Genomic DNA, 27237 nt, shown 5'->3' with positions numbered 1-27237 from the left:
GAAAATCTTCAAATTGAAATTGAACCACTTGGCTTTTCCACATAGGACAATTTTTTATTCACTACCTAGGTTTGGTTATGGTATAACACCATCAGAAACGTCATCATCATGTTATACCATAACAAAACCTAGGTAGTAAATAAAAAAATGGTTGTGGAAAAGCCAAGTGGTTTAATTTCAATTACCTCATTCTTGTAAAAGCTTCTTTGCCTGATGCAATTCTATGTCACGTCTACTTGGACCATTTTAGTTTAAAATGAAAAAGAATATCTCCAAAAAATCCTCTCTCCTCCACCACCATGGCTAGCACTTTCTGGTTTGTTTTCCATTCTGTCCAATCCACCTTTTACATCCTCATATAAATTACAGATTCAGGTGTGATGTGGTGGAACTGTTCCATAATAAGAGAGACAAAATTGCAAGAGCTTCTGTCTCTTTATTTTACATCCTTCTCCACACCCATAATTCCAAAGCCTCCAATGCACATCTATCATCTTGCTTCAATGATCACGTTTCCACACTACAAAACAAAATCGATTCCCTCCTCGTGAAAGTTTCCTTGCCCAATGTAATCTTCATATGTCCCTACTACTTTGACCATTGTGATCCAAAACACTTCTGAAACAGGTTAGCCTCTTTCTCAAAACCCTCTGACCTTTGCTTTATTTGAATTGATTCTCATCCCATACCTTTTACACTAATTTACCAATCTTCTGTACAGGGATGATAACCCCTTGGGTGGCTAAGGAAAGCGTGATCATCCGTAAACCTAACTGATTTAATGAATTCCATAATAACTTTTCCAATTGCCATTATAAATATTTCCTTTTACTATTCTTCCGTAGTAATTTTGAAAAGCACAAGTGATAACGAACACCCCTGTCTTCTCTTCATAGCCATGCCCATCTGGACTCTCCATCCACTACTTGCACCTGAGCAGTCTAAGCCATGTACAGGTTGTGGATAAGTTGCTTAACTCCAGTCTATTCCTGTTTTCTGCAATATTTTCATTAATTTACCTAATTCATTCAACGGAACAACTTAAAATCTACGAAACAAGCTAATACATCCTCTAATATGGCTGCCCTTCCCATTTTTGGGATGGGAACTAACACTGATCTAAGTTTTCTGGCCAAATTCATCCCTCATAAATGCTGCAAATTAGTTCATAAAATCTTTCTTTCAAGTTTTCCTAAACCATTAAGTAGTTCTTTCAGAATGTCACCTATCTGTATTCAAACCTCCATTTTGTTGAATTTTTAAACAACCTAGTGGATTTTTTCTCTGATGCCTGACCTTCATTTACCTGATCATACTTGTGTTTTTGTCCACAAATGTGTTAAAGTGTGATTATTATGCAAAATGATTTTTAAATAATATGAAATGTAGATAATAATTTACATCAAAAACCTGATTGAAGCTACAATGGCTTAGAAAATTAGAAAAATGGTTTGCAATTTTCAGATGTATTACTTAAACAAACAGGATTTTAATGCCTGACATTTCTCTTTCACCTTAATTAATGCTGGCCACATGACAATGCTCATATAGCCCAAATGTTTCCTTGAAATAGTTGTAAAAGAACACTACCTTTAGGTGAGAAAGAGGTAGGGATTAACAGCGGGAAGAAAATGAGAAAAGAACTGCTCATGTAATGTGATGGTATGATTGAGAAATAATCTAGGCCAGATCTCTTAAACTGGGGTTACAAAATAGCCTAAACCTTTCATGACAAGTTTTTCCAGGAAGGGCAAAGAGAAAGTTAGTGTCATAAAAAGATGATATTGCTTGGTAAATAAAACCTTAACAATTCAAAGAGGTGCATAAAAATGTAAAAAAATGAATTAAATTGTCCAACAGATGGGAAATATAGGCTGACGTCAACACAGCACAACATTTCCATGATAAACACCAAATATCTATGGCTGGATATCCATCAACACATTCATTAATATGTAGAGTATATACAATAGACATCAGTGATAGACCATTGTTGAAATTCATAAAGCAAATTTTATAATTCATTTTGTATGGCGTGGAACATTGTCATTGAATCAAGATGATAGATGTAGCTTGAAGGCATTTTCAATGTTTATGTAGAGAAGGATGGAAAAGATGAAGTGGACAGAAAGCAAATGAGAATGGCTTAGGCTTGGTGGGGGAGAAATAACGAAGTAAAGAGAAATTAGAAGAAGGTAGGTAAAATGGATGCAGAGTATTTTGATTGGTAATGGATGTTGAAGAGAGTGATAGAGGAGAACATTTTGGGCCAATGATGAAGAAGATAGACAAGTAAGATGGAATGAAGGGAGGAACAAAGTATACTGAATTATAGAAGGGCTTAATGTAGAGTTGGATGTCTGATTGTTTGTATGGGAGAGGTAAGGAAATTATCATTTACCACTAATGACTGCGTCCATCCAAAACCTACCTTAACTGGTAGATCACCAACATTTCTCTGGGCACCTCTCCATTTTTTATGAATGTTCAGGATGCAAACCTTTTATAAGTATGACATTTAACATTGGAACAATTTCAGAGTTTCATTGACATTACTTCTTATTGGCAGGAAGTAATGAAAAGATTTCATCATCAATTTCTTTGGTGATTTTTAAAGCCCACATGGAATATTTTGCAAATGCTTTGCAAGTAATATCTAGTTTGTCTCTTAGGCAGTGCTTGCTTATTAATGGAAGTTGAGTAGAGTTGAACGTTAAATTGTAAGTGGGTAAACATGTGAGCATGACACTCAATGAATCACAGGTATCATTAAACTCTTGTTAAATATTAAATGAAATTTTAAAAGTGTTCTACAATTACCAGGTTGACCACTATCCTATCATTAAAAGTTCCCTAAGTTTTCCAGGGCTCAAACAAATGGATATTTTGGCATATATTGGTAAAGTGGGTAGGTACCTACATGTTATAATTATTGACTGCAGTGTCGGGAAAGATGGAAAGGTTGAGTCTCCTTGTGATATTGGGCACATAATAATATAATACTGTATGCTACAAGTATGTGTGAAGAATATCAAGTACATAAAGCATCATGGTCAGCAATGAATAGAGCTCGCCAAATAAAAAATGTAATGGTATGAGGAATTCACACTTGAGGGTTTTCCTTCCATCTAATACTTCTGGTTGACCAGTACAATCTGATAACTGAAAAATCAGAAAACTTAGGCGAAGCTGAGGTTGCTATTAGACACCACCCAGAATTGAACCTGAGCCCACTTCTTGGTAACCCAGCACTCCACTTAGTGGACTACTTCACCCCATAAAATGTGGGCTGTGGTAGTCTTCTGAGGGTGAAAATGTTCTGAATTTTTATTCATCCATATTTTCAAGGAATTAGTTTTGTGCTAATATAAAAAATAATATTTATTTTTACATGAAAAAAAGCTTTCAACAAAAGCATTTCACAGAGTGAATTGGATAGAGTAAATGAATGTACTACAGGAAATAGGAGTAGATTGGAGGGATAGGACACTTATCTGCAACCTGTACATGTCCCATGCTATACAGGTGTGAGTGAAGGATGGGCAGTGCCAGGAAAAGGAGTACGACAGGATTATCCATTATTAATTTAGTGCATTTACTTGGTGTCTTTCTATGAGTATGTGGGGGAACAGTAAAAGAGACACGGGAAGAACTGGAAATAGAAATTAAATTCACTGAGGAATTCTACATCCACATTTCAAAAGGCTCCTATTGTTTTGCTTCAATACCAAGTTTCTGAGCCATTGGAGAAATGCTGGGAAAAGTGTATCAAGCTATACAAAAACGATGCTGAAAAATAAAAAAAATTTAGAAAAAAGACTTTTTCTACTTTTTCCTAAGGAGCTTGAGACCCATGTAGAATTAATGAATATATTGCAGAAAATAAGAGTAGAATTTAGGGATAGGCAACTTATCCACAACCTGTACATTTCGCCCAAATAAAGACCACTATCTATCTATCTATCTACATGACTCAGGCTTCTCAGATGTGAGTGGTAGATAGGCAGGGTTAGAGAATGAGACAGGGCCTTGCCCATGTTACAATGTCTGTGACAGTGTTCGCCTCTCCTACACTTCTTGTCGGACCTTACCTTTGGACTAGGGCCCTGCCTGGGTCATGGGTTTTATGACCACGTCTCTCCTGCTTTTATTCCTTACTTTCTGACGGACGAGGGCCATGCCTGTGTTACAGTGTCTGTGGCAGTGTTCGCTGCTCCCATACTCGTTGGACCTTACCTTCGGACAAGGGCCCTGCCTGAGTTATGAATTTCGTGAGCGCATCTATCCTGCCTTAACCCCGTCCCAGGTAATGTTCCACCATGCTAATGTTGCCCGTTCTCACGTTAGGTTACTAAGGGTCTATCCATCCATAATACTCAATTGCTCATACTTATGTAAATGGTATAATGTGTCTGAGGTTGTATAATAGATGATGTTTTTGGTAAGACTTGGCGTGTTTAATGTGACTTTCCCTGATACCCTTTGTGTCGCATTCGAAAAGCCCCTTGCAACAGAAACAATGACAGGGGTGTTGTGTAGGGATGCTAAGAAAAGGTTTGCCAACAGTTGAATAATGAGTATTTAGGGAGTGGAAAATGGTAATTGAAGAAAGATGATACGCTAAGATTGAAGGCTTTTGAAACATGGATGTGGGGAAGGATTGAAAAGGTGAAGTAGAAAGAAAGGAAAACAAATGGGGAAGTGCAAGGCATGATGGGGAAGGAGGGATTTTTGGGAGAAATTAAAAGGAGGCAAGAAAGATAAGGCAGAACATTTTGATTTACAATGAGAGGTTGAAGACTGTAATAGAGGGGAGAATGCTGGGTAAATGAGGAAGCGGAAGAAATAGAATAGACAAGTTCGACGGAGAGAAGGGTGGAAGGAAGTACATATGTGAAATTGAAGAGGGGCTTATTGTAATTATAGAGGAGGTCTCGTACAATAGTGTGGTTGTGTCCATCTAAAACCTACCTTAACTACTAGATTACCAATAATAATAAAGCTTTCAGCAATTTCCTTTTGGTACCACTAATTTCGAAATAACAAATTCCCTATTTTATAGTTCCCTTAAATTTTAGGCAATCTTGTTCAATGTACTCCACAGAAATTATAAAAATCTAGTTTGAAGTTCTTATATTAAATTGACATGCAAATTCTAATTCATAACACTTAAGATGGCCTTTGCATTTGAATATGTGCACCTGCACAAAGGATTAACATGGATTCACATACACATCTCCTGAAAAAGCAAGTATGATATCACACAATGATTGCTACTAACTGAATTAGAATGCATCCATTAGACATCCTGGGAAGATAAGTTCAGCTGATAACTGTGACTATCCCTAATTTTACCAGGATAATCTCACATCTGCAAAACAAGAAGTCTGGAGGTGAGCCAGGCCAATATGTTCACTTAGTTCATTTTCATAAATGATGAGGAAGTTTCATATTGACCGCTATTTTAATGCATATTAATCGATGACTCCATTAAAGTACTGCAGTGGAATCTGCGGAAGTACTTTGAATTTGTCTAGGATAAACACATTAGGGTTTTAACATTGGCTTTAACCTTGTGGACTCTGGTGCAGTATGCACCACTAAGAATAGCTGTGACTGTATGTACAGTATTTCATCACATTTTGTTCCTTTAAAGCCCCCAAAATTTTGCAGTGTAAGAGGATACCTAGGTAACTTGATGGGCTAACGCACTGGGCCATAAATTGAGGGATCCAGGTTCGAATCCTGTATAAGGCAAATAATTTTCATACTTTGAAATTAGTGCATATTAAAAATTCTGATATAGCATTTTACCCACATATTCATATTTTTAGTTATTGCACAAAAGAAGACTTAAAACTTAGTATGAGGCACATTATTTAATATTTATTATTAAGATGAAAATCTGATTAGCTTATATTTTGTGATATAAAATGCAATTATCCATATTACCCTTAAGAAACCCCAGTGTCCAACACTGAAGTGCAAACACTCTATTATGCATAATAGAGTTTCCACATGCTACATTAAAATGCATCAAGCTGCCTCATAGCTAACAAATATTGGCAGAGATATTATCGACGTAAATGCTATTAACTCTAAAATAAAAAATACCAATGGGCTGCTCAGCCACTCTAGCACCTCTTAATACATGAATCCCCTGTGCAGCTGACACCTTGATATACTTAAAAATCTCATTTTCAGTTCTCATTATTGCTGAGACCAGATATAAGTGTCCCAATATTTGTACACAAAATTTGTCTCTTTCCTGGGTACTCCTGAAAGTTATCAATAATAAATTCTTCAAGGGGAAACCAGGAAATGACAGTAAAAACAAATTTCGACTTCTTATTCACCTGGTTCAAATTTGATCATAATGTGAGGTAGAGAATTTATGCAAACTATAAATTTTTTAAATGACCACATTACTATGCATTCCGTATGGAAATTTTGAAGGAGTAAAACCACAGTATCTTCAGGAGAAAAATGACTTTAGTCAAGGTGGTTAAAAAAACAACAGCATCACCGATCAATTCAGAGAGACAAATTATCCCCCTCTCCTCAGACTCATGAGAAAATAAAAAAAATCCAATGAATAAGGAAGACCATAGGGAATTTAAAACACCATGATAACTGTATTCGCACATTTTTATTTACACTTGCTTTAGCACAGTATTTTATAATCTTTTTATCAAAGATTAACAGTGCCATAAAATACATATTTTGTTCCTTATGGGTTCTTAGTATTTGAGGTCTAGGACATTGTTATTGCTAGTATAAACATAATAACCGGTGAAATTTCCCCCACAAACCAATCCTCCTATAATATTCCACAACTATGCAGTTTGGTCCTGACAGAAAATACAAGTTGAATTTAGAGAGATGTTATACCCAAAAATAAAAAATAAGGTGCAGTGAACCATGCATGGGCATGGCAACATACACCAATATATACAAATTAATTAACAACATAACTCCTAATGGAAATAAATAATAAACCACCTATATGCATGCTTGAACATATTTCCATACATCCAAAATGCATACTAAATTAACTAAGGTATGTAACATATGAAGAAAACTTGCACCTGGTTCATACTAAACTAGTATGTCAGGGAGTTTTTGGGGGTAAAAAAGTAAAAATATAGCTATAATAATAAACTTTGGTTAACAACTGCTACAACATTAATATAATTGCCTAATAAATAAACCACAACAAGGATTTAACATTTTCAAAATAATAAAAATGCAAGATCAGATATGTTGCAGTTCTTACCCAAAATGTTGGTTTACCATAAGTAAAAACATTGGTTCATCAAATTATCTAAAAGCAATTTATAAACCAATCTACAACAAATGACAATAAAAAAATGCTCATCCAACATGGTCACTACAATATTGTAAATCATACAACCATCACTGGAATTTGTAGCTTCAAAACTGCATTATAAACAATTTCATGCTTATTAGTTAAATAATTGGCTTTTGCCAAGATTTGAAAGAGCATGTATTCGCAATTCATATAATTTAATATTGCTATTCAAGTGGAAGCCAAGCAACAGTAGATAATGAGTTATCACTTACATTTAATTTCATGATTTAGGTCCTCTACAAATGTATTGCATAGTTATTGTCAAGTAATTTCTCATTATTAAAAATTGCCAATATTACTCAATCTGTTAGAAACCTATTTGAATACTGCCTTTATTACTGTTAAAGAAGCAAAAGCTCTCGCCATAGCAAACATAATTAATGCATATATACTGGAAATACTGAATAAATAAGTTAAAATAAGAGTCCTTTGAAATTCCAGATTCAAATTAATCTTATTCTAAAAAATTGACAGTAATGTTAAGGTTAAAAGTGTAAAATTTTCTCATGCTATTAACAACAACACAAAACTAAAAATTCATACTTTACGTAAAATGTAGCAGAGCTGTCTGTGTTTCCATCATATAACAGTATATATCTAAGCAATTTGAGGTTTTTTTTAAACCCAGGGAAGTTTGACAAGAACAAAAATGTAAAGGAAATCCAAAATAACTGAGGGATTTCAAGTTCATATTTTATAACATCAAATCTCCTTTATACTTGTCATCAATTTTTATCTATTTCCCTCCTTAAAATCCTATATCACTGTATCAGAGGAAAAAATATGTAAAAGCAGGCACAAAGTACCATCAGATATTCATATCTGGCCAGTCTTGTGAGCACTAATAAGCACCATAGGGACATATACATCAATAGGGAATTTGAGCACCTAAGATCATAACATTTGCCATACATTTCTCAGGCGCATCAATAACATTCAATAGGAATTATCTAAAAAAAAAACAGTCAGGCCATTTACCCAGAGAAAACCCAGTGTCCAACACTGAAGTCTTAATGAAGTGCAAACGTTCTATTACCCATAAAAGAGCTTACAAGTATACATGATTAAAATCCATATAGCTGCCTAACATTGTATAGTTGACAATTTTTACAAGGAGCTTGTTAAAACAGTCTAAACAAAAAAAAAATATTAAAACAACACCTGTAATACCAGGGGATAAAGTAATGGCTAGCAAATATTTGCAGGGAAATAATCTACTCGAATGTCGTCGGTTCTATAATAAAAAAAATATTAATGGGCAATTCACCCACTTAAGTACTTTCATAATACTTGATTCTCCTCCACAGTGCACGTCTTAGTATATTTAAATATCAAATTTTCAGTTCTTAGTATTGCTAAGGAAAGATATGTGCATCCCATTGATACATTTAGATCTTACTTTTGCAGTCATAAGTGTTGTTTAGGAAAGATACAAGAATCCCAATATTTGTACATAAAACTCTTTCCCATTTAAGGAACTTATGTTAATGGTCTCACCTGGAATCAATGAACACAATCCTATTTTTTGTACATAATTACCACCTCCTGAAATAGGCTAAAAAATGTTTCTATCAACCCCTATGTTTTTAAATTAATTTGAGACCAATGAACAAAAATTCTTTGTACATATTTTTCACCTTCTAACCAGATTAACCTTTATGCTTGTGAGGGAGGGAGTTAAAACTCATAATCTAAGCAATCCATATCAAATGACTAACACAAAAGCCAGAATGATTGTGCCCAGAGATTACATATGAATTCTTAATAAGCTAATTTCCTGAAGCGTGATTTAGAATCTTAGTATTTTCTTCTTTTTATCTAAACTATTTCATTAGATATGATCACCGAAAAAACCACATAATTGGTCATAAATTTTGGTCCTGCTCAGTAGCAAATCACATGCATTTTCAGTACATTTTCATCATTCTCCTCGTGCAATAATACCAAATCTATAAGTCACTGAGAGTTTTTACTACAATATATAAACACCTCATAACAATGTACATTTTATGATTAAGCGTCATATTTTTAAACACATACTAACATAAATGTTTGAGTTAGTACCATCAATTTCAACGGCAAAAAAAATTTTTCACAATAGGGACATCAGCATTGGACAGTGAGTCTTGCACTAAAGGTAGAGGCCCTAACATCTACAAATTTAAAACTCTTCATATTTCATCAGAAATCCTCATGTAGATAAACATTCCCTGGGATTCATTCACTGAGTAACAGAGCTTATCAAAAGGGCAGATCAATTAATGAGCTATGAGATACAGGTGAGCAAACTTTTTTTTACTTAGATCACGACAAGAAATATAGTCATTTCTTGGAGGCTGCCAACCCTTTCTCCCGTTTCTCTCGCTCCTCCTCCGTGAAATAGATCCTAGTTATCACTATATCACCAGTTGAAAGTGTTTGGCACGATGCTGAAACACAGTCACGCTTGGCTAACAGCTTTTCATCCAGGCTCTTCTGCTTCTCCTTTTCACCATTGAGGTGGCAGCTGCAATGGCACATTTGCAATGCAGGTGAATTTGAAAGTAAAGGGGAGGACGACGAGTCTGTTCCATTTCCAGGACCCACTGTGAGACTAACTGCTGATGAAAGCACAGCCTCTAGTCTCTCAATCCGCTCCGTGCGGTCCAAACGATTGTCTGATAATATCTCATCGACTAGTTGCATAGACTCAGTCAAAGTGGTGCCACCTGCAAAGCAAACACAGAACTGAATAATAATCATTCTCGGTTTGAAGGAGAGTCAATACATTCATCCATCATCGACTATTAATCCCTTCACCACTTTTCTCCTTTAATACATCTTTTTTCAGCTTCCCAGATTCAAAGTCATGACATGAATAATACAAGGGTCATTCAATAAGTAGAGAGATAAATGCTCTCATTTTAAAACTATTGAATGCATATATACCATTTTTTCAGGCAAGTTAGATGGCAACCTCAGGGGGACTTACAAAGTTGAAGGTCTACCTATCAAATTGTTTAACATGCTTCCAAATTCTGTAAAGTCAGCCCGCAATATGGTATTCCGCAGGGTGCTGCATGATTGGCTCATCTCCAATCCTTTATACTCAATAGAGGAGTATTTTGAGCTCGACTTTACTAGCCTAAAACTATAAGGTCTAGTGTGAGTAGAATATTAGGTCTATGTATACAAATATTTTCAATACAAGTATTTTATGTGATTGTATATGGGGCTGTATGGTATATTATCTATGAACAACTGTATGTTCCTATAAAAAGTCGCAATATATGTAACAAATTCTACAAATGTGAAAAATGACATCTACCATATCTGAATATGATTATAAGATGAATAAAGTATATTATTACAATTACTATTATTATAAGCTCTGATCATCTGTTCAATTAGTTTATGTCAACACAACCTCAGTCTTCAGTTCACCATGGAAAGTCCACTAGAAGATTGTACTAGGAGAGCTGGCATGTTGCCACTCCATACGCTGTCTTTTGGTCTCAGGATCATAGTGATGAATCCAGACCTTGTCACAAGGCACTACTATTTCAAAAAAATCATCTCCTTCAATCAAACTTTGTTGCTATAAGTCTTGACAAATAGAAAGTCTCGATTCTTTATGAGCACCATTAAGCTGCCTGGGAATCCATCTCGCACATGTGCTTCTATACTTGCTTGAACTTTCTTAGCTATCATTTCAACAGAAATTCTTCTATTATCGCGAATAAGTCTGTTGATTCTCGATTCCAACGACTACTAACTTCACCTGGACGTCCTTTTCTGAGTTCATCACCCACTCTTTTTTGGCCACTTTTAAACTGATCAACCCACTTGTTCATATTCTCCGAGTTCATACAACTTTTCCCTATGGCATCAACATTCTAGAAAGCATTTCACTTGGTTTTACACCTTCTGTAACAAAAAATCTATTGACAGTGCTGCCCTTCTAACGTGCAATCTTCTTGTTGACTTACAATGGTGAACTGAAGATTTTGATGTTATGCTGACACTAAATAATCAAACAGCTGATCAGAGCTTATCCCAAGGTTGCAAACTAACATTCCTGAAAAAATGGTAAAGATTCATCGCATAATTTTAAAATGAGAGCATTTGTATCTTTCCTTATTGAATGACCATCAAAACAATATGAATAAACCTAATGGACTTACATTTAATTGCAATAATAACCTGCATATTTTGAAACAATTTGCACAATTTTAGGAGGAATAAGAGATCTTTATAATAACAATGCCATAGTGCCTGATGCATAAGATGCATACTGGTTTTTCAAGTTACAATTGGCGAAAAATACTTGGATTAGGCAGAAAAGGATCAAAGTATTTTAATTTTAACATGAAATATGAAGAAAATTAAAAGGTTACATTTAAAATTAGCAGCTACACATATATCAACAATTAACTGTCATAGAATCCCAGAAATTTGTCATCACTGCTGTAAAAATCATTTCTTCAGTTATTATCACTTGAGTGGTCACTTTTCCTCATACCCCTCATGGCCACCTTCACTTCCATCTATCACACATTGCTAATTTGCACATTCTCAATAAGTCATAATAATATACTTTTAACTTTCTGCCAGGACTTATTCAAGCAATTCCAAACACAAGAAATCAATGGCCGTTTCATTCTTCTAGTCAGTGTGACATCATAACACTTCATTATTATTTGCACCCATCTTTTGTATTCAAGCGGCAGTTTTCATGTGATTGCAACTCTAGTATGTATAAACAAACCATTTCCCATCATGAATCTCTCATATCATATTGTTGTCCTGGAAAAATTGGCAATAGACATACCTATCGATACTTTTCTCACTTTAATAGAATTGTTTTTGTTGAAACAGTACACCTCCTGTGATTTATTATCCAGCCCCAAAAACATGTTCCCCAAAATTTGGCCATTTAGGGGCACATGAATGTAAATTTTTTAACTCATATCTGCATTAGCTAAATCCATCTGCTGCTTCCTTCATTCTCGTATCATATCAGTCAGAGGTGGACTAAAATGCCCTTCAGCTGCCCCGTTTCTGTATTCTGAAGTGTAATCCACGCCTTCAAGTTTAAATGCAATACTGTACGACAATCTTCCCTCTTTAGACTCATAATGTTATTTTAATTTTAACTTTTTATGCTACACTTATTTTATCAAGTTAAATACAATGTATTAGCAGAGGGGTGACATCCCTGTTAACAATGTGTGTAAGTTTTGCAGCAGCACCAAATGTAAGTCACTGAAGGACAAACACCAATGTATCTTTCCACTCAATTTTATTTGGTATAACTAGTTTTGATGCATTGGCATCATCCTCAGGCACCAGAGGATGACACCGACGCATCGGAACTAGTTGTACCGAATAAAATTGATAGGAAAGGTATATTGGTATTTTTACTTCAGTGATAATGGATTCCCACAAAATTAAGCCAGAAAACTTTGAATATACCACATGTGAGATATAATTAAATACACTACATTGTATTAATTACGATTTATTTATGAATTATTTTAGGAAGCACTTTAAAGGAAATATTAAAACTCTATTGCTCACTAATGACTCAAAACAGTGATATTATCAAAATTTGGCATGAAGGTAACAATTTTCAATGCCTGATGTGAAAAAAATACTTGGTAGTAAGTATTTTCTGGTAAATTGGCTTGTCTTATAGGTTGACGTTACACCCTTAAACTCTTGGCCGATATAACACAAGCTAATTTTAGAGCAAATTTTGGAATTAAAGAGTTAATCTTATAGGCCAGGAAATATGACATAAAAATTCTTAAGAAAGTGCTGTGACTTGCCCAGGGGCCACTACCAATAAATTGGAAGAAGACAGCACTCATATGGACAGCCTGCATCCATATGAGTGAAGGTTACTACCACTGTGATGTGCAGGGGAAACCATCACCTAATTATCCTGAGAAACAGCACGTTTTTAAGTTCCCTTATTTTTATTTAACAATAAGCACCCTATGAAACCTTAACAAGTTCTGGAGGTAAATTAGATAATCAGTTCTTTGGAAGGCTCTGATTGAATCTAAAATATCTAGTAGATGACAGAAAATCAAGTGTGCTGCTTGCAATGTTAGTAGGAATTGGTGGCTGGAATGCCAAATCACAAAAAAAGCTTGAAAATACAGAGGATGAAAGTTGAGTGAACCTATAAATTTTTGGGAAAAGTGAAAGGAAATAGCCTATTGAAGAGACTTATGGAGTGACAACAAAATATTCATACGATTTCATTAATGGAAGTAAATAAGCTGGTATCATATTTTGAAAGAGTTTTGGACTAAGAGTGAAACACACTCAGATCTACTACGAAAGGATCATTATGGCTAGGGTAGAAATTAAATGAAGCACACAATTGCTGTTGCAGTTTACATGCGTACATGCATTGAAGATGTAGAAGCTGTCTATGAGTAGTGGAAATAATGGAGATACTAAATATATATGGATCAGGAAACCAAAACGTGAGATAATAGAAACTGCCTGAAAGAAAATATTGAGGAACATTGACAGTCTCATTCAATGGGAGAGAGTCCACAAAAGAGTCTGTCAGAAGAAGAAGAATTGAAGGAGGGACCGGAAGCGGAGGATACTACATGTTCAGGAAGATGGGATATGGTGAGGAATGACAGGATGTGTACTGAGCAAGGCATTGCCCAGTGGCTCTACAAGGAGACCCATGGGTGTGCACGGTATAGATGGTAAAATTGAAGGTGAGGGCTTAAATATCCTCTACAAATAGAAACTGGGTGATACCACAATAGCTTTGTACCCAAGTCATCTCTTCAAGGTAACTTTAAATAATGATGCCTGGCCTAATGATTGGAAAAAAGCAAACATTAAACCAATTTTCAAGAAAGGGGATAAAACAATAGCTGAGAATTATAGACCAGTAAGCATAAAATCAATTATTTGCAAAATAATGGAAAAAAGAATCACTGAATACATTCAGAGGATTGTTTTAGCCCTTTCCATCCAATTTTAGGAGTTTTAAGAATAAGTGCAAAGTAGCCACTGGGGGATAAACGTCATTGAAGAGTAATTATTATACTATTCTACTTAAAGTAGTAGTATTTAGGGGAGGCGACTGACAGCTGAGATCATTTGCGCCATATGGGATGGACAGGAAAGGATGTAGGGTGGAGAAAAACCCAGCGTCGGCATTAGCCTACTCTTTACGAAAGGTGCCAAGGGGTCCGCAGCTTAACGTCCCATTCGATGGATGGCGTACTCACTCAAAGTGCTCTCCACAAAGCACCTCAAGGAGGGATCGAGATACCTCTGAAAAATATTCAACACTGCCAGGATTTGAACCCAGGCCCTCTGGGTGGGAAGCCAGTACATGAGCCCCCATACCATCTCGATCCCCCTATTGTACTTATTAAAATATTATTTGCAGATGGGGTGGACGGCGTGAGAAGTTGTATTGCAAAAGTGGATGATGCGTGAATGGTGTGTGATTTTGAATGGTACGTGAAATTGAAGAGTGTGTGATGATGGATGGAGTGTGGCAACGGACAGTTGAAGGTATGGGGTGAATCTAGCCCTTGTGTGATGGTAAAGGTGCAGTTGGTAATCTTAAAGTGTCATTGTGTACTATATAACAGCATTTTGCCTCATATCTGTTCTACTTGTGAATGCACGTATGTGCATTGTAAGAAAGACCTTAGACCAGACTTGAAAATTGCCTAATCGCAACAAGATTTTTTAATAATAATAATAATTATTGATATTCTACCTTTTAAGGTAGGTTCTGATTGGACACTGAGTAATTAATGGTAGATCAATACATTTCTCTCCTTACCTAAAAATAAACACAACTTGATATCCAACAATACAATAAAGCCTTCTTCAATTCCACATACCTTCCCTCCCTTCATTTCATGCAATATCTCTATCTCATCTCTACCCCATCCTCGCTTGCCTCACATTATCCTATTCCTTACAGCATTCAACATCCCATTCTCAATCAAAACACTCTGCATTCATCTTTCCTGCCTGCTTTGGATTTTCCCCAACAATCCTCTCTTCTCCCCTACCATACCTAGCACTTAATTGTTTGTTATCCTTCCTATCCATTTTGCTTTCTCCATCATTCTCCACACCCACACTTCAAGCCTCAGATCTATGCCTTTCAACATGCTTCAATGATCATGTTTCTATGCTGCCCAAAATCACACTCCATATTAGCTTTGACCAGCCTATGCCCTTTTCTTCACATCCTTACTTAATGTCTTCGTCATCCAATCCCTCCTTCTGGTGATTGCTTCTTTGCCCAATGCAATTCTTCTTCTTTTGTCCCTAATATGTTGACCATCTTGGGTCATAACACTTCCAAGAAAGGTAAACCGTTCCACCTGCTCAAGTTTATGATCTCCTATTTCAATATTTAATTTGATTCTCCTCCTTCTTGAAAACAGCATAAGCTTTGTTTTGTTAAAACTGATGCTCATCCCATACCTTTCACACATTTTTTTCCAATCTGCTCTACAATAACTGCAACACCTTGTCTTGATAACACTAGATCAATTGCAAATCTAAATGATTTTCATAATTCTCCACTGAAACATTTCTATCTCCAGTTCTTCACATGATAGAGCATGCCAACTACAGCAGTCCTTTGGAATGATTACACTCACATAAAGCATTAAGTATTCTTCTGGGTTGATCAAAATAATGTTCAACTGCAAAGAGATGATTAAATTCGAATACAAAATCAGTAAGAAAAAGTTCCTGAAGTAATCTTTTTTTTTGGGAAACCCTTTCCCATCCCTACTTTTTGGAAAAAACTAAAAAGTCAGATATTCATGAAATTTTGGAATTTAAATTGTTCCTTCTAGATAACCAATCACCTGTTACCTTACCTAACCACCTAAGGAACGCCCTTCAACCTAAATATTCAAGAAAGATTTGCAATAATTAGTACCTTTGAGTAGGGGCAAACTGTCAGGTGATCCCTTCCCACTGCCACTGGCCATGCTGTCAAGGCTTGGATATTCACTGTCACCATTGGCAGTGCCACCCCCACCACCAACAACACCGTCCTCACTATTGTCTTCTTCATCATCATCCTCATCATCATCTTCATCTCCATCACCTGATTTGGAATCCCTTAAATAAAAGAATGAAACACACTTACTTGAACTGAAAATGAGAAAATTACAATAGAGAATTCAATGGGGAAAGTACAGCAGTATGACAGGTGTGGCCAGATTTATTTTCGTTCTGTTCAAGTTGTAATTCCTGCCATTTTATACCACATGGAAAGGTCACCATTGTAGTCCAAATAACCTTGGCCTATGTCCAGAACAGTCATAACCTCAAAATAGTTACAATGCTGAGAACAAGAGCGGAGTATCACCAAAGAACAGCGATTATTGAAAGGGTACGAGTTGGTGACTCGGGTGAAAGAAATTATTTGGTTCTCCAGGTACTTGAAATTGATGCCATATGATATGTTGTTGCAAAGTATATTGAATCAGAAAAATCTGACATGTGGCGAGGAAAACTGATATGAAGGAGCACTTTGTCAGGACTCCGAACATGGACTAAGGAGCTCATTTTTGAGGATTCAGAGCAATCTATCCGAAAAATGTCGTTGGTAGTCCGTGGGAGTGAAAAGACTATGCATTGAATTATCAAGGAGGAACTCTGCAACAAGTTTTAAAACATTAAAATAAGAAAGATGTTTTCCGAAGCCACCAGGGCACAGGGAGTTAAGCGTTGCAGCCTACTTACACATTCCTTAAAAAACAAAGCTGCTGGACAAATCAATTTTTTTCTGACAAAAAGTGCTTTACTTTGGATGTTGAAATCAATCTTATAAATGACCACTGACTTGCCCACGACCCTGAAGATCTCTCCGTAGTTTCCAGGATGAAATTTCCAATGAATGTTCACATGAAGGGAGCTGTGCCCAGTGAGGTTGATGTCATGCCACCACATCTCTTCAACACATTCCAAGGGAAAATATCAACAAAGAAGTTTAATTGCCTGTTCGGACAAATGTAGAAGTCGTGGATGGAAACTGTGTCATCTAGAAGCCTGCACGTTTCCCAGCAGCATGGTGTGCCAGCACATACATTTGGTGCAAAATTGGTCATGGGACAACGTCGATGTTTAGGTCAAAAGAATCCTAGGCTTCAAATAGCCCAGATTACAATTCATTGAAAGCCATTATTATAACATTCGCCAATATGAACCGTGGCACATTAAAAAAGGCCTGCAAATGCTTCAGACCAAGAATAGAAGCCGTCATTCAAAAAGTGGGGGATATATTGAATACACAACATTTTCATTTTTGTAATTAAAAAATTATTTGGAAGAACTACTTAATTTTTTAGGACTTTTGCACCGTACCCTGTACACACGAGTGAGACTAATATTACCAATAGACTATGTCTCAATGAAACCAGTTCAATAAAGTTAACTGTTATTCAGTGACCTACATAATTCATCTACTATTAGCCACACAATTATGCATTACTGAGAGCACTTGTATGTGGTTCATGGCATTACCAAAAACAACAAGAAATTATTCCTAACAATTGCATTAATAATAAAATCTTTGTTGGCTGTTTTTACCGTCCCCCAAGCAGTGATATCTCGGTTCTCGAAAACTGTCTTGATTCTGTGTTTAAAACTATTAATCTTGGTCCAATTATTTTAGTTGGTGACTTTAATTTATCCATTCAATGGGACACCCCAACGCATGGTACCCCTCTCAATGGTCACGACGAATTCTTCATTGAACATTTTATAAGTGCTCTACAACTTTCGCAATACTGCACCCAACGCACCCGAAACCTGGCAACCCTGGACCTTCTCCTCTCGTCCGTTCCCCCTGAGGCTCTTACCCCGGGAAGGAATATTTTCAACTCTGACCACGAGTCTCTGGATGCAGTTTTCCGCATTAGAGGTTCCCGGAAACTCCGCGGGGATCCCCCTGCCCCCATGAAGCCTTTCCCTGCCTGGTCGAAGGTCCGCTGGGAGGACGTTAATCGCTGCCTCGACCTTCTCCCCTGGGGTGTGCTTACCGCTTTGTCTCCTGAAGAAGGGGTGGACTTCCTTTACCTTGTTATTGAAAGTGTGATAAAAGATTTCGTCCCTCTTGTGAAACCCAAGTCAAAGAAATTCCCGTCGTGGTTTAAGCCGGACACTGTGCACCTTCTGGGTAACAAAAAGCGCGCTTGGTACCTGTATAAAAATTTTCCGAACGAGAACACTCGGCGTTCTTTCATCGAATTACGTCGCTTTTCCAAAACTCATCCGTCGCGACTACGAAGAATATACACTAAGGCTATCATCGTCCATCACATCTGACCCAAAAAAATTCTGGTCGTTTGTCAATCGTCGTCGTAATCGCCCGCAGATTCCCGTTGCTGTTTCTTATGGCAATGCTAAAGCTGTGGGACCTGAAAGACCGAACTTATTTCTGAAATTCTTCACGGAATGTCTGACTCCTGCTTTTAACCCTCCCGTCTCTAGCGATCTTTCCCTCACTCCAAGTTGTTGCTACTCTTTATCCCAAATCCAAACCGATTCCCGGGAGGTTTTTAAATTCCTTTGTAAGATCCCCCTCCGTCGCTCCCCTGGCCCCGATGGCATAAGTCCTATATTTGTACGCAACTGCGCTTCCTCCCTCTCTCTTCCCTTAAGCCTCTTATTAAATCGCTGCTTTTCCCTCGGTACTTTCCCCCCCCAATGGAAATCCGCTAATGTTATCCCTATTCTTAAAACTGGAATTAAAAATGAAATATCTAACTATCGCCCTATCTCTTTACTACCTATTCTTTCTTCTGTTTGCGAGAGGATTATTCTCAACAGACTTTATTATTTTACTTCCCCTTTTCTGTCTAGCAACCAACATGGTTTCCTTCCGGGCAGGTCATGCTTGACCAATTTAGCACTTTTTCAACACCACGCTGTTAGTGCGATAACAAGTAAGACTCAATTAGATGCCATCTTCTTGGATTTCTCAAAAGCCTTCGACTCCCTCAATCATAACCTCCTCATTAATAAACTCAGTCAGCGTTTTAGCGTTCATGAAAACTTTCTCAAATTACTGACCAGCTTTCTTTCGAATAGAAATCAGCGAGTAATACTATCTGGCGCCTCATCTCCTTGGTCCTCTGTGACATCTGGAGTTCCTCAAGGTAGTATTCTCGGACCATATCTTTTTAATCTGTACATTGATGACTTAGCTTCCCTAGTCCCGACCTCCCTAGCCCACACGTTACTATATGCCGACGACTGCAAAATTTTTAAGGAAATTAATTCCCCCACGGATTGCTACCACCTTCAGGAGGCTTTAAATAAAATTTCAGATTGGTGCAGCACATGGATGCTAAATTTAAACTCAAATAAATGCAATACTCTAGTTCTCTCCCTAAAAAAATCTCCTCTTACCTTTAACTATACAATTAATTCAGTTCCTCTGAATCGTGTTGCTTCTGTCAAGGATCTTGGTGTATTAACTGATCGCAAACTAAATTTCTCAGGTCATATCAAAGCAGTTAAATGCAAAGCCATGTCTCTTCTAGGTCTACTTTACCCCTACACAGAAATAAAAGATGTACAATCTCTAACCGCATATTTCTCAACCATTATCTTACCATTAATTACCTACTGCTCCCCTATATGGTCAATGTCTGCCCTATCTAACCTTAATACCCTTAACACGATAACTAATTTTTTCAGTAAAATTGTCAAGTACAGAGTCCCCCATCTTCGGGACTCACCCACTGAATCACTTCTTTCCTCGCTCTCGATTTGTAATCTCTCCTCTCTACGTCTAAAATCCGATTTAAAACTCATGCATAACACCCTTAACTCCATTAACGACTGTCCTGAACTAATTTCCCTTATCAATTTCAGAGTTCCCCCCCGAGTTACCCGCGATCACTCTTTATTCCACCAACCCGTTCCCAGATTGTCCCTCACCAAACGGTCCCTTTTCTTCCGTCTCCCCACTTTACTGAATTCCCTTCCCGAAAGTATTGACCCCCTCTCACTCCCAGCCAACACATTTATAAACCTTTCTCTGACACATCTCTCACACCTCCCTCAATAGTATAGTCTTGTTGACGTTTGTATGTTTGTGTCCTTATATGTTCCTGTTATATGTGTCACTGTAAATTGGCAATCCTGCTGTATGTGCACAATTTTTACTAAATAAAATAAATTAAACAGGTAATTTGAAAATGCACATGTACGAGGGTCATCCGGAAAGTAGTACCCGTTCGTGCCGCATGAAGTGCTGACGACGCGAGTAGCCGCTGGACGAGGTCAGATAGCTTCAGTGGCTTGTCTGCCTTCTCTGAGCCAAGTTGCGTGACGCTAGCATTGCCTGTGTTGTTTCTGTGATTGTTTACAATGTTTAAAAAAATTGAGAACGCCGCCAGTTGTGAAGTGAGGGCAGTGATTAAATTCCTCAATGCAAGAAACGTTCGCCCATGTGATATTCATCGCCAATTAAAGGAGGTGTATGGAGACAATGTAATGGACGAGTCGTCTGCTCGGCGGTGGTGTCGCAACTTCAACATGGGGAGGGGGAACACACACGACGATGAGCGTTCGGGGAGACCGTCTGTCATTACAGACCAACTGGTGAGCTCAGTTGACGAATTCGTGAGGAACGATCGGCGCGTCACAATTGATGACATCTGTGAGCATTTTCCCAATGTTTCTCGAACAATTGTTCATGAAATTGTTAAACACCATCTGCATTATGCAAAAATTTGTGCAAGATGGGTCCCTCGCGTATCTCAATGAGCTGGCGGCGAAGGACTATGCAGCAGGAATACAGAAACTTGTCACACGTTATGACAAATGCCTTAATTTGCTTGGAGATTATGTTGAGAAGTAGTTTAAAGTATCCTCTTTCAAATAAAATTTTTTATGTTTGTTAATATTTACTTTTGTGTCTTTATTTCACGAACGGGTACTACTTTCCGGATGACCCTCGTATTCCTCATAAACAAATCTGTTGACTTGAAGGCATAGATATCACTCCCAGGACAACAATTTGAAAAGATAAAACCCTAGCTTAACTTGATGATTTATAAACATCCTTAAAGAAAATATATAACATTCATATTTCTATGTAAAATCATACACTTTGTGACATACTTGCAATGAGCTAGGTCTGATGTTACTGGGTGAGTTTGTGACAATTATGATTAATTGGAAAATTTTATCTTTTTAACAAAAAATGATACTTTTAACATTAGTTTTTTCCTTACCTATCCACTCCAAGGGATTCCAATTTTTCTAGTTTCCTTGCAACCTTATAAGAACCTTTGAGCCTTTCTTTCTCTTCCTCTGTCAAATCTAAATATCTGAAAAAATAGAATGTTTCTATTAAGGTTATTTTTGAAAGAACATTTCGTTTATCTCTTAAATTATTAATAATATAATGTTTTTAAGTAAACATCACTGTAATAAATCTTTCTGGTCAACCTACCATATTCCCTTTGGGGACAAAAGATTTTGAGTTTAATATATTGGGAGAATACAGCATCAGACTAATTCATTCATTCAAGTTGAGAGCGAATATATTTAAAAGGCAAATGATATGAATATTTTGCATCCATTAGCAAGCTCATGAATAGCATTAATTTAAAATCAATCTTTTTTCAACATAAACTTTTGTATTCACGAAAATTAATAAAATAACCCCATAATATACCCATAATCGGCATTGAACCTAGTAATACCAACATAAAGAACAGAGGAAAAATACATCGTGTTCTTCATTTCACGAAGAGAGATCACACTAATAAATTTTATTGCAGCTGCAGAATGGAATTACATAGTATTATTGCTAATCCAGAAAAAGTGATTCGTATATGTTCAATAACAGTGTAATCTAATACACGTGGGAGATTATAAAGCTTCATAAAGCAGCCGAAACTTAAGTGCTTCTTGTAACATTCTCATTGATTAATTAATACACTTTTCTATTTCAAATTCTAAAAATAAGTACTGGCTAAATAAATATTTTCCATGACAAAAGTTTATTCATGTGTTCATGTCCATGGTAGACAATTCCACATTGATGTTCATTTTTAGATGCGATTTTATGATTAGTGATCGAGAACTACTCATTGAAATCATTATTTTGACATCAGGTTCAGTCAAACTAAGATAAGTATAATATCAAATTATGGCAAATATCCGAGTAATTTCAAACTTTGCTCTTTTAACCCCATTTCTTGAGTCAAAAGTCTGTTTATATCACATTGAACGATTAGACATGAGAAAGATAACGGAAAATAGTAAATAATGGCATGAAATGGCAATATCTCACATCAATTATCCGATATTCTTACTGGTAGGATAGAGCTAATGGATTTGGATCTGAATTAATAAACTTTAGAACAGACAGGACTAATTTTTTTTCTCCTTAACTTACACTGTTTACTGACCATGATGTGGTGAGAAGCATCTCCACACATGATATAGAGGGTTACTTGCAAAATGGCAACCAAAGTGGGATCATATCACTGAAGAATTTATAGCTAATAGGAATCAAAACATAAGCCTTGGGAATTCAAAGATATCACTTTTAGCACCACATAAATTCACAATCTCAGCATACTAAAAGAATGCATGCATTGTAATAAGAAAAAGTCTTCTCTAAGCACAAGGCAAAACATCAAGGCCTGGTTGGTAAAATGTCTGGTCAAATCAAATCATTAGTTAATGTGAACATTAACTCAATATGGATATTCACAACAAATCTGATTTTATAAACAAAAAGATAGGTAATTAGTTGATGAGAAAAATATAAATGTATTAATATCGTCCATCAGCAATTCAGCTTTTTAACAGTTGGTTTTGAACTTGATTAGCAATCAGAAAACGGATTTTTGACCTTAAACTGGAGATAAGTCGACCATCAATTTAACGAGTCATCATAAAACCAGGCCTAAGGGTGAGAGTCCAATTAGATATTCCATATCAAATGCACAATTGGCTATTTGAAATCATGCCCACCTTTCATTGAAAGGTCAAGGACTTGCATGGGTGTTGTATAATCCATGGAAATTCAGCCATTGTGAATCTATGCATATAACAAGTCAAAGATTAACCCAGGAGCAGATGCATTTTCCTGGTATACCTGACAAGAAAAAATGTATTTACCTCAGCAAACGAATCTCTCTATTACTTAACACGATGACCGATGACGATAATGCTGATGGCATTGCTGAAGAGGTGTCAAGTTTTAACCGCAAGTCTGCTACTTCAGCCTCAACTTTTCTTTGCTTCTTACGCTGCTTAACCTCCAAAGGACGAATGTTCATCAGAATTTGTTCTTCGCAGAGTTCTTGTAGAAGCGGCACCCATTTCGGCTGGATTAACCTGAATAAAGAATAAATTTTTTTATGCAAGAGATACTTCCATACTCAAAAGTTGGATTTTAAGTGATGAGTGAGGCCCAGTTCATTTTCAAACTGAAATGAGTCATGTAGGCCACCGGAGCAAGAAAAAAATATTATTTCAATCACTACTCTTTTGAAGAAGTCATGGAAAGAAGGTTCTCTGATAGCATAAGCAGTTGTTTGCACCATTTGTATACATGTATTACATATATTAGAACATCTAACACACACAAGTATTGTCACAAGAAGTGACTTCCATAGATAAATGTATATTGACAATGAAAATGTACAAAGGAAATTTTGTTTACAACATGCACCTATGAGGTTATGTTGGCAACATAAATATTCCACTAAGCCAAAGTTTACAAACCTCTGCATGGCACAGTAAACATGGGGGACCAGGGAAAGTACATCAGCAGCTGCATAAACAATCATGTCCCTGGTTAGCGGCCTTCTGTTCCAGTAGCGCTGATCTCTCCTGAAAAGTTTTATCACAGTCAAGGTCTATGCTTGTTCCAATGAGACTATTTTGTATCTAAAATGAAAATATAAGTGAAAGAACAATAGTATGTGTTCTCATGTCTTATTCAGAATGCTTAAGCTTCACTCAAAAATTAAAAACAAAGGTATATGCTACGAGATTATATCTATTTAAACTCTAAAATTTTTCTAGTAATGAAAGTGCATTAGAAATATGAATTCATAATATGAATTAATGGAAAAAATTGAGTCTGAACAAATATAAAAATGTTATTTAGAGTAACATGGTTAGGGAAACATGTCTAGAATGCTTAGGTGAAATTTTAGCACAAGCAACAGAGAAGTTAATATGAATATGGTCCCCTTAAATTGCAGAAATTAAAGAGTTTACAATCAGATCATATTGTTACAATTATTACATTATTATGCAGACAAATTCACTGACACAAGAATATTTATCACACATTAAAGAAATACGATGGGTATTTTCACCTATAAATTCCTTTCAAGGACTCCTTAAGAGGATTTGGTGATGCTCCATGAGCCAAGCACAAAGCATTGAGTGATAGATTTTTTGCCTTGTGCACTGGCCTACCAGTCTCCTGCAGTTGCAGAATGGCATGAGCAGCCTGAAACATAAGATAAAAAAAATAGACGGATGCAAACTTAGCTGGTTGTCTAATTTGCTGGTTTCAGAAGAAAACAGGATTTAGCAAAATTTAGGGAAAAAATTGGAACTTATCACACTAGAAATACTCAGTAAAAGAAATACTTCAATTGAAGATAACATTATGACCATGATCACATAATCTCTGTAATTAGTCTGGTACACATAAGTTAAAAAAAAACACGAGAAAAGACTTCAATGCTCTTTTGTTCAAATAGATTTCTTTAGTCACAATTGTCAACAGTTTTCAAACCCATTGGTTTGATAAATAGAGATTATCTAGGCTAAGCCCAACAATGTGTGAAATTCACACGTCAGGGTAGAGGCACTAGCTCCTTTCCCTGTGCTGCCCTTCGGTTTCCCAGGAAAATCTGGTTGCCAAAAAGCACACATCTTGAATGAAGTTGATAGTGACCAAAAGCATGCCCTAGAACCAAGGCCCTCTGATAAGTGGTCTAAGTCTCCACCCCCTGGACTACCACACCCCTTTCTGTCATCCTTGTACATTTGAAGAGGCTAATGAATAATGTAATAATAATAAATATACAATTCAATTTACTTCACTATTAATAATGAATTAGTTTACTAATCTACATATTTTCACAAAAATTATACGCGCACAAACGATTTTCAAGAAGGGACGTTCCCGTAGGACGAGTGACCCCGTCCCCAAAATATATGCAACTACCAATTCGTTGGCATGATGTCATCATCATAGCTGCCTATGAGAGTTTCCATCCGGCTTGCCAATTATTCTTTCCGTCTCCTCAGTTCAGTGAACTTCTCTGTCCTCAACGTTCACACTTCTACTTTCTTTCTGGAATGATAAACCTAATCATATTTTTCCTAAGTCTTACATTCATTATAGATTTTAAGAATGCGAGTGAATTAACTTCCGTCGGTACACGATCAACTTATACGGCAAAGAAAGTCAAGAATTTATTTTGTTCATCAGCCAAGCAATCAATATTAAATATACTATATAACGAACATGCGGAAAAAAGACGACGGAAAGAAATCTAAGAAATCAAACTCATGAGAGATGACTAGGAATCGGAAATTCCACCCCATACAACAAAAGACAGACGCAGCTAAACGTAACAAGGGCAAATGCGGAAAAGTTAAATGACATCATTGATTTGACAATGAATTTATGATTTCCCGGCCCTAAGGTAGCTAACTGGTCCCTTCTCTCTTTCATTAATTCCGCTTCTGAATGGCCCCTAGCTAACGTGATCGGTTAACTCGCCATGACCAGCGGCCCAAAGGCGAAAGAGAGGGTAATTTATTGGAAGAGTGTTCCTGGATGGTAGATAAAATATTACCACCACAATTAAAAGCAATAAACCGCAAACTTCATAATATGCATTTGATCATAACACCACCATTAACAGTACGATTACCTACCTGCGTATCAAACACGTTCTGAAGGGTGATACCAAACTGATTGAACAGGTTGATGCTGTCGTTTCGGCAGTCATGGATCACCTGCAAGGGAATGGATGGAATTAATGGAAAGCAGAAATAACTTTTCAATCAATGGTTTGTCAATTATTATGAGCCCAATCGCACACGTAACACAAATGAGCAATTACATAAAATGAACAATCTTCAAACAAGAGAGAGCCTGTAAGGATAACAAGGTAGGGAACGTTATTACCATGAAAACATATATAAGAAGAAGACATAGACTTGAAGAGATGAAGTGGTTATACAATAAGATCATTCCCTGACATTACTTTCACGGTCGTAATTAAACCCAAGGTTATACGAAAAACGCTCAACCAAGTATGAGCACTACATTACGATTAAGAGGATTCTATCCCACTAGGTCAGACGCTTTGCGACGTTATTTAGTCACCATAATTACTCATTTACGAAAATTGAGATAATCCTGAAAATTTTCCGGATGAAAATATGTGGTCTCTGGAGAGCGTGTACGCGTGTTTCTCAATTTTGTTCAACATTTTTCTGTTGAAAATATCAATGCGGTAAAACCATTAAATTAAAGCATATTTCTTCGAAAACCACCAACTATTCAGAAAAATCAAGAAAAAGAATAAATATGCTGCAGCATTTCTTTTAGTATCAAGTATGCAACATTTACTCGACGGTTTATTTCTGAATTTGTTTCCTATCGTAAAGTGAATTGAGAGAACTGCGCAACATGTCATTCGCTGAATGCTGAACTTCGATAACATTTATACAAGTTTTAACGATTACTCGCAATTTCCCTAATTTCGCGATAATTCGAAACATATAAAAATATTCAACGGTGATTAATGTGAAATACTCATTGCCTTAGAACATAAAAACTA

The 27237-nt window shown here is 36.5% G+C and overlaps 1 protein-coding gene across 1 annotated transcript in view; it reads right to left on the bottom strand.

Moving 5' to 3' along the window:
* Nucleotides 1–6639: 6639 nt before the first annotated feature.
* egl (Egl_like_exo domain-containing protein) overlaps nucleotides 6640–27237 on the bottom strand; it is a 133423-nt gene continuing 112825 nt past the window's right edge. The window contains exons 5-11 of the mRNA XM_071594368.1: nucleotides 26327–26407; nucleotides 24745–24881; nucleotides 24143–24250; nucleotides 23534–23752; nucleotides 21631–21726; nucleotides 16314–16498; nucleotides 6640–10080 (exon numbers count right to left, since the gene is read on the bottom strand). Coding sequence (XP_071450469.1) covers nucleotides 9695–10080; nucleotides 16314–16498; nucleotides 21631–21726; nucleotides 23534–23752; nucleotides 24143–24250; nucleotides 24745–24881; nucleotides 26327–26407 — 1212 coding nt within the window. The 3' untranslated portion in view covers nucleotides 6640–9694. The remainder of the gene's footprint in view (nucleotides 10081–16313; nucleotides 16499–21630; nucleotides 21727–23533; nucleotides 23753–24142; nucleotides 24251–24744; nucleotides 24882–26326; nucleotides 26408–27237) is intronic.

This window comes from Hetaerina americana, unplaced genomic scaffold (assembly GCF_022747635.1).
Source record: "Hetaerina americana unplaced genomic scaffold, ioHetAmer1.1.p SCAF_6, whole genome shotgun sequence".
NCBI lineage: Eukaryota > Metazoa > Arthropoda > Insecta > Odonata > Calopterygidae > Hetaerina > Hetaerina americana.
This window is presented reverse-complemented; position numbering and strand designations above follow the sequence as displayed.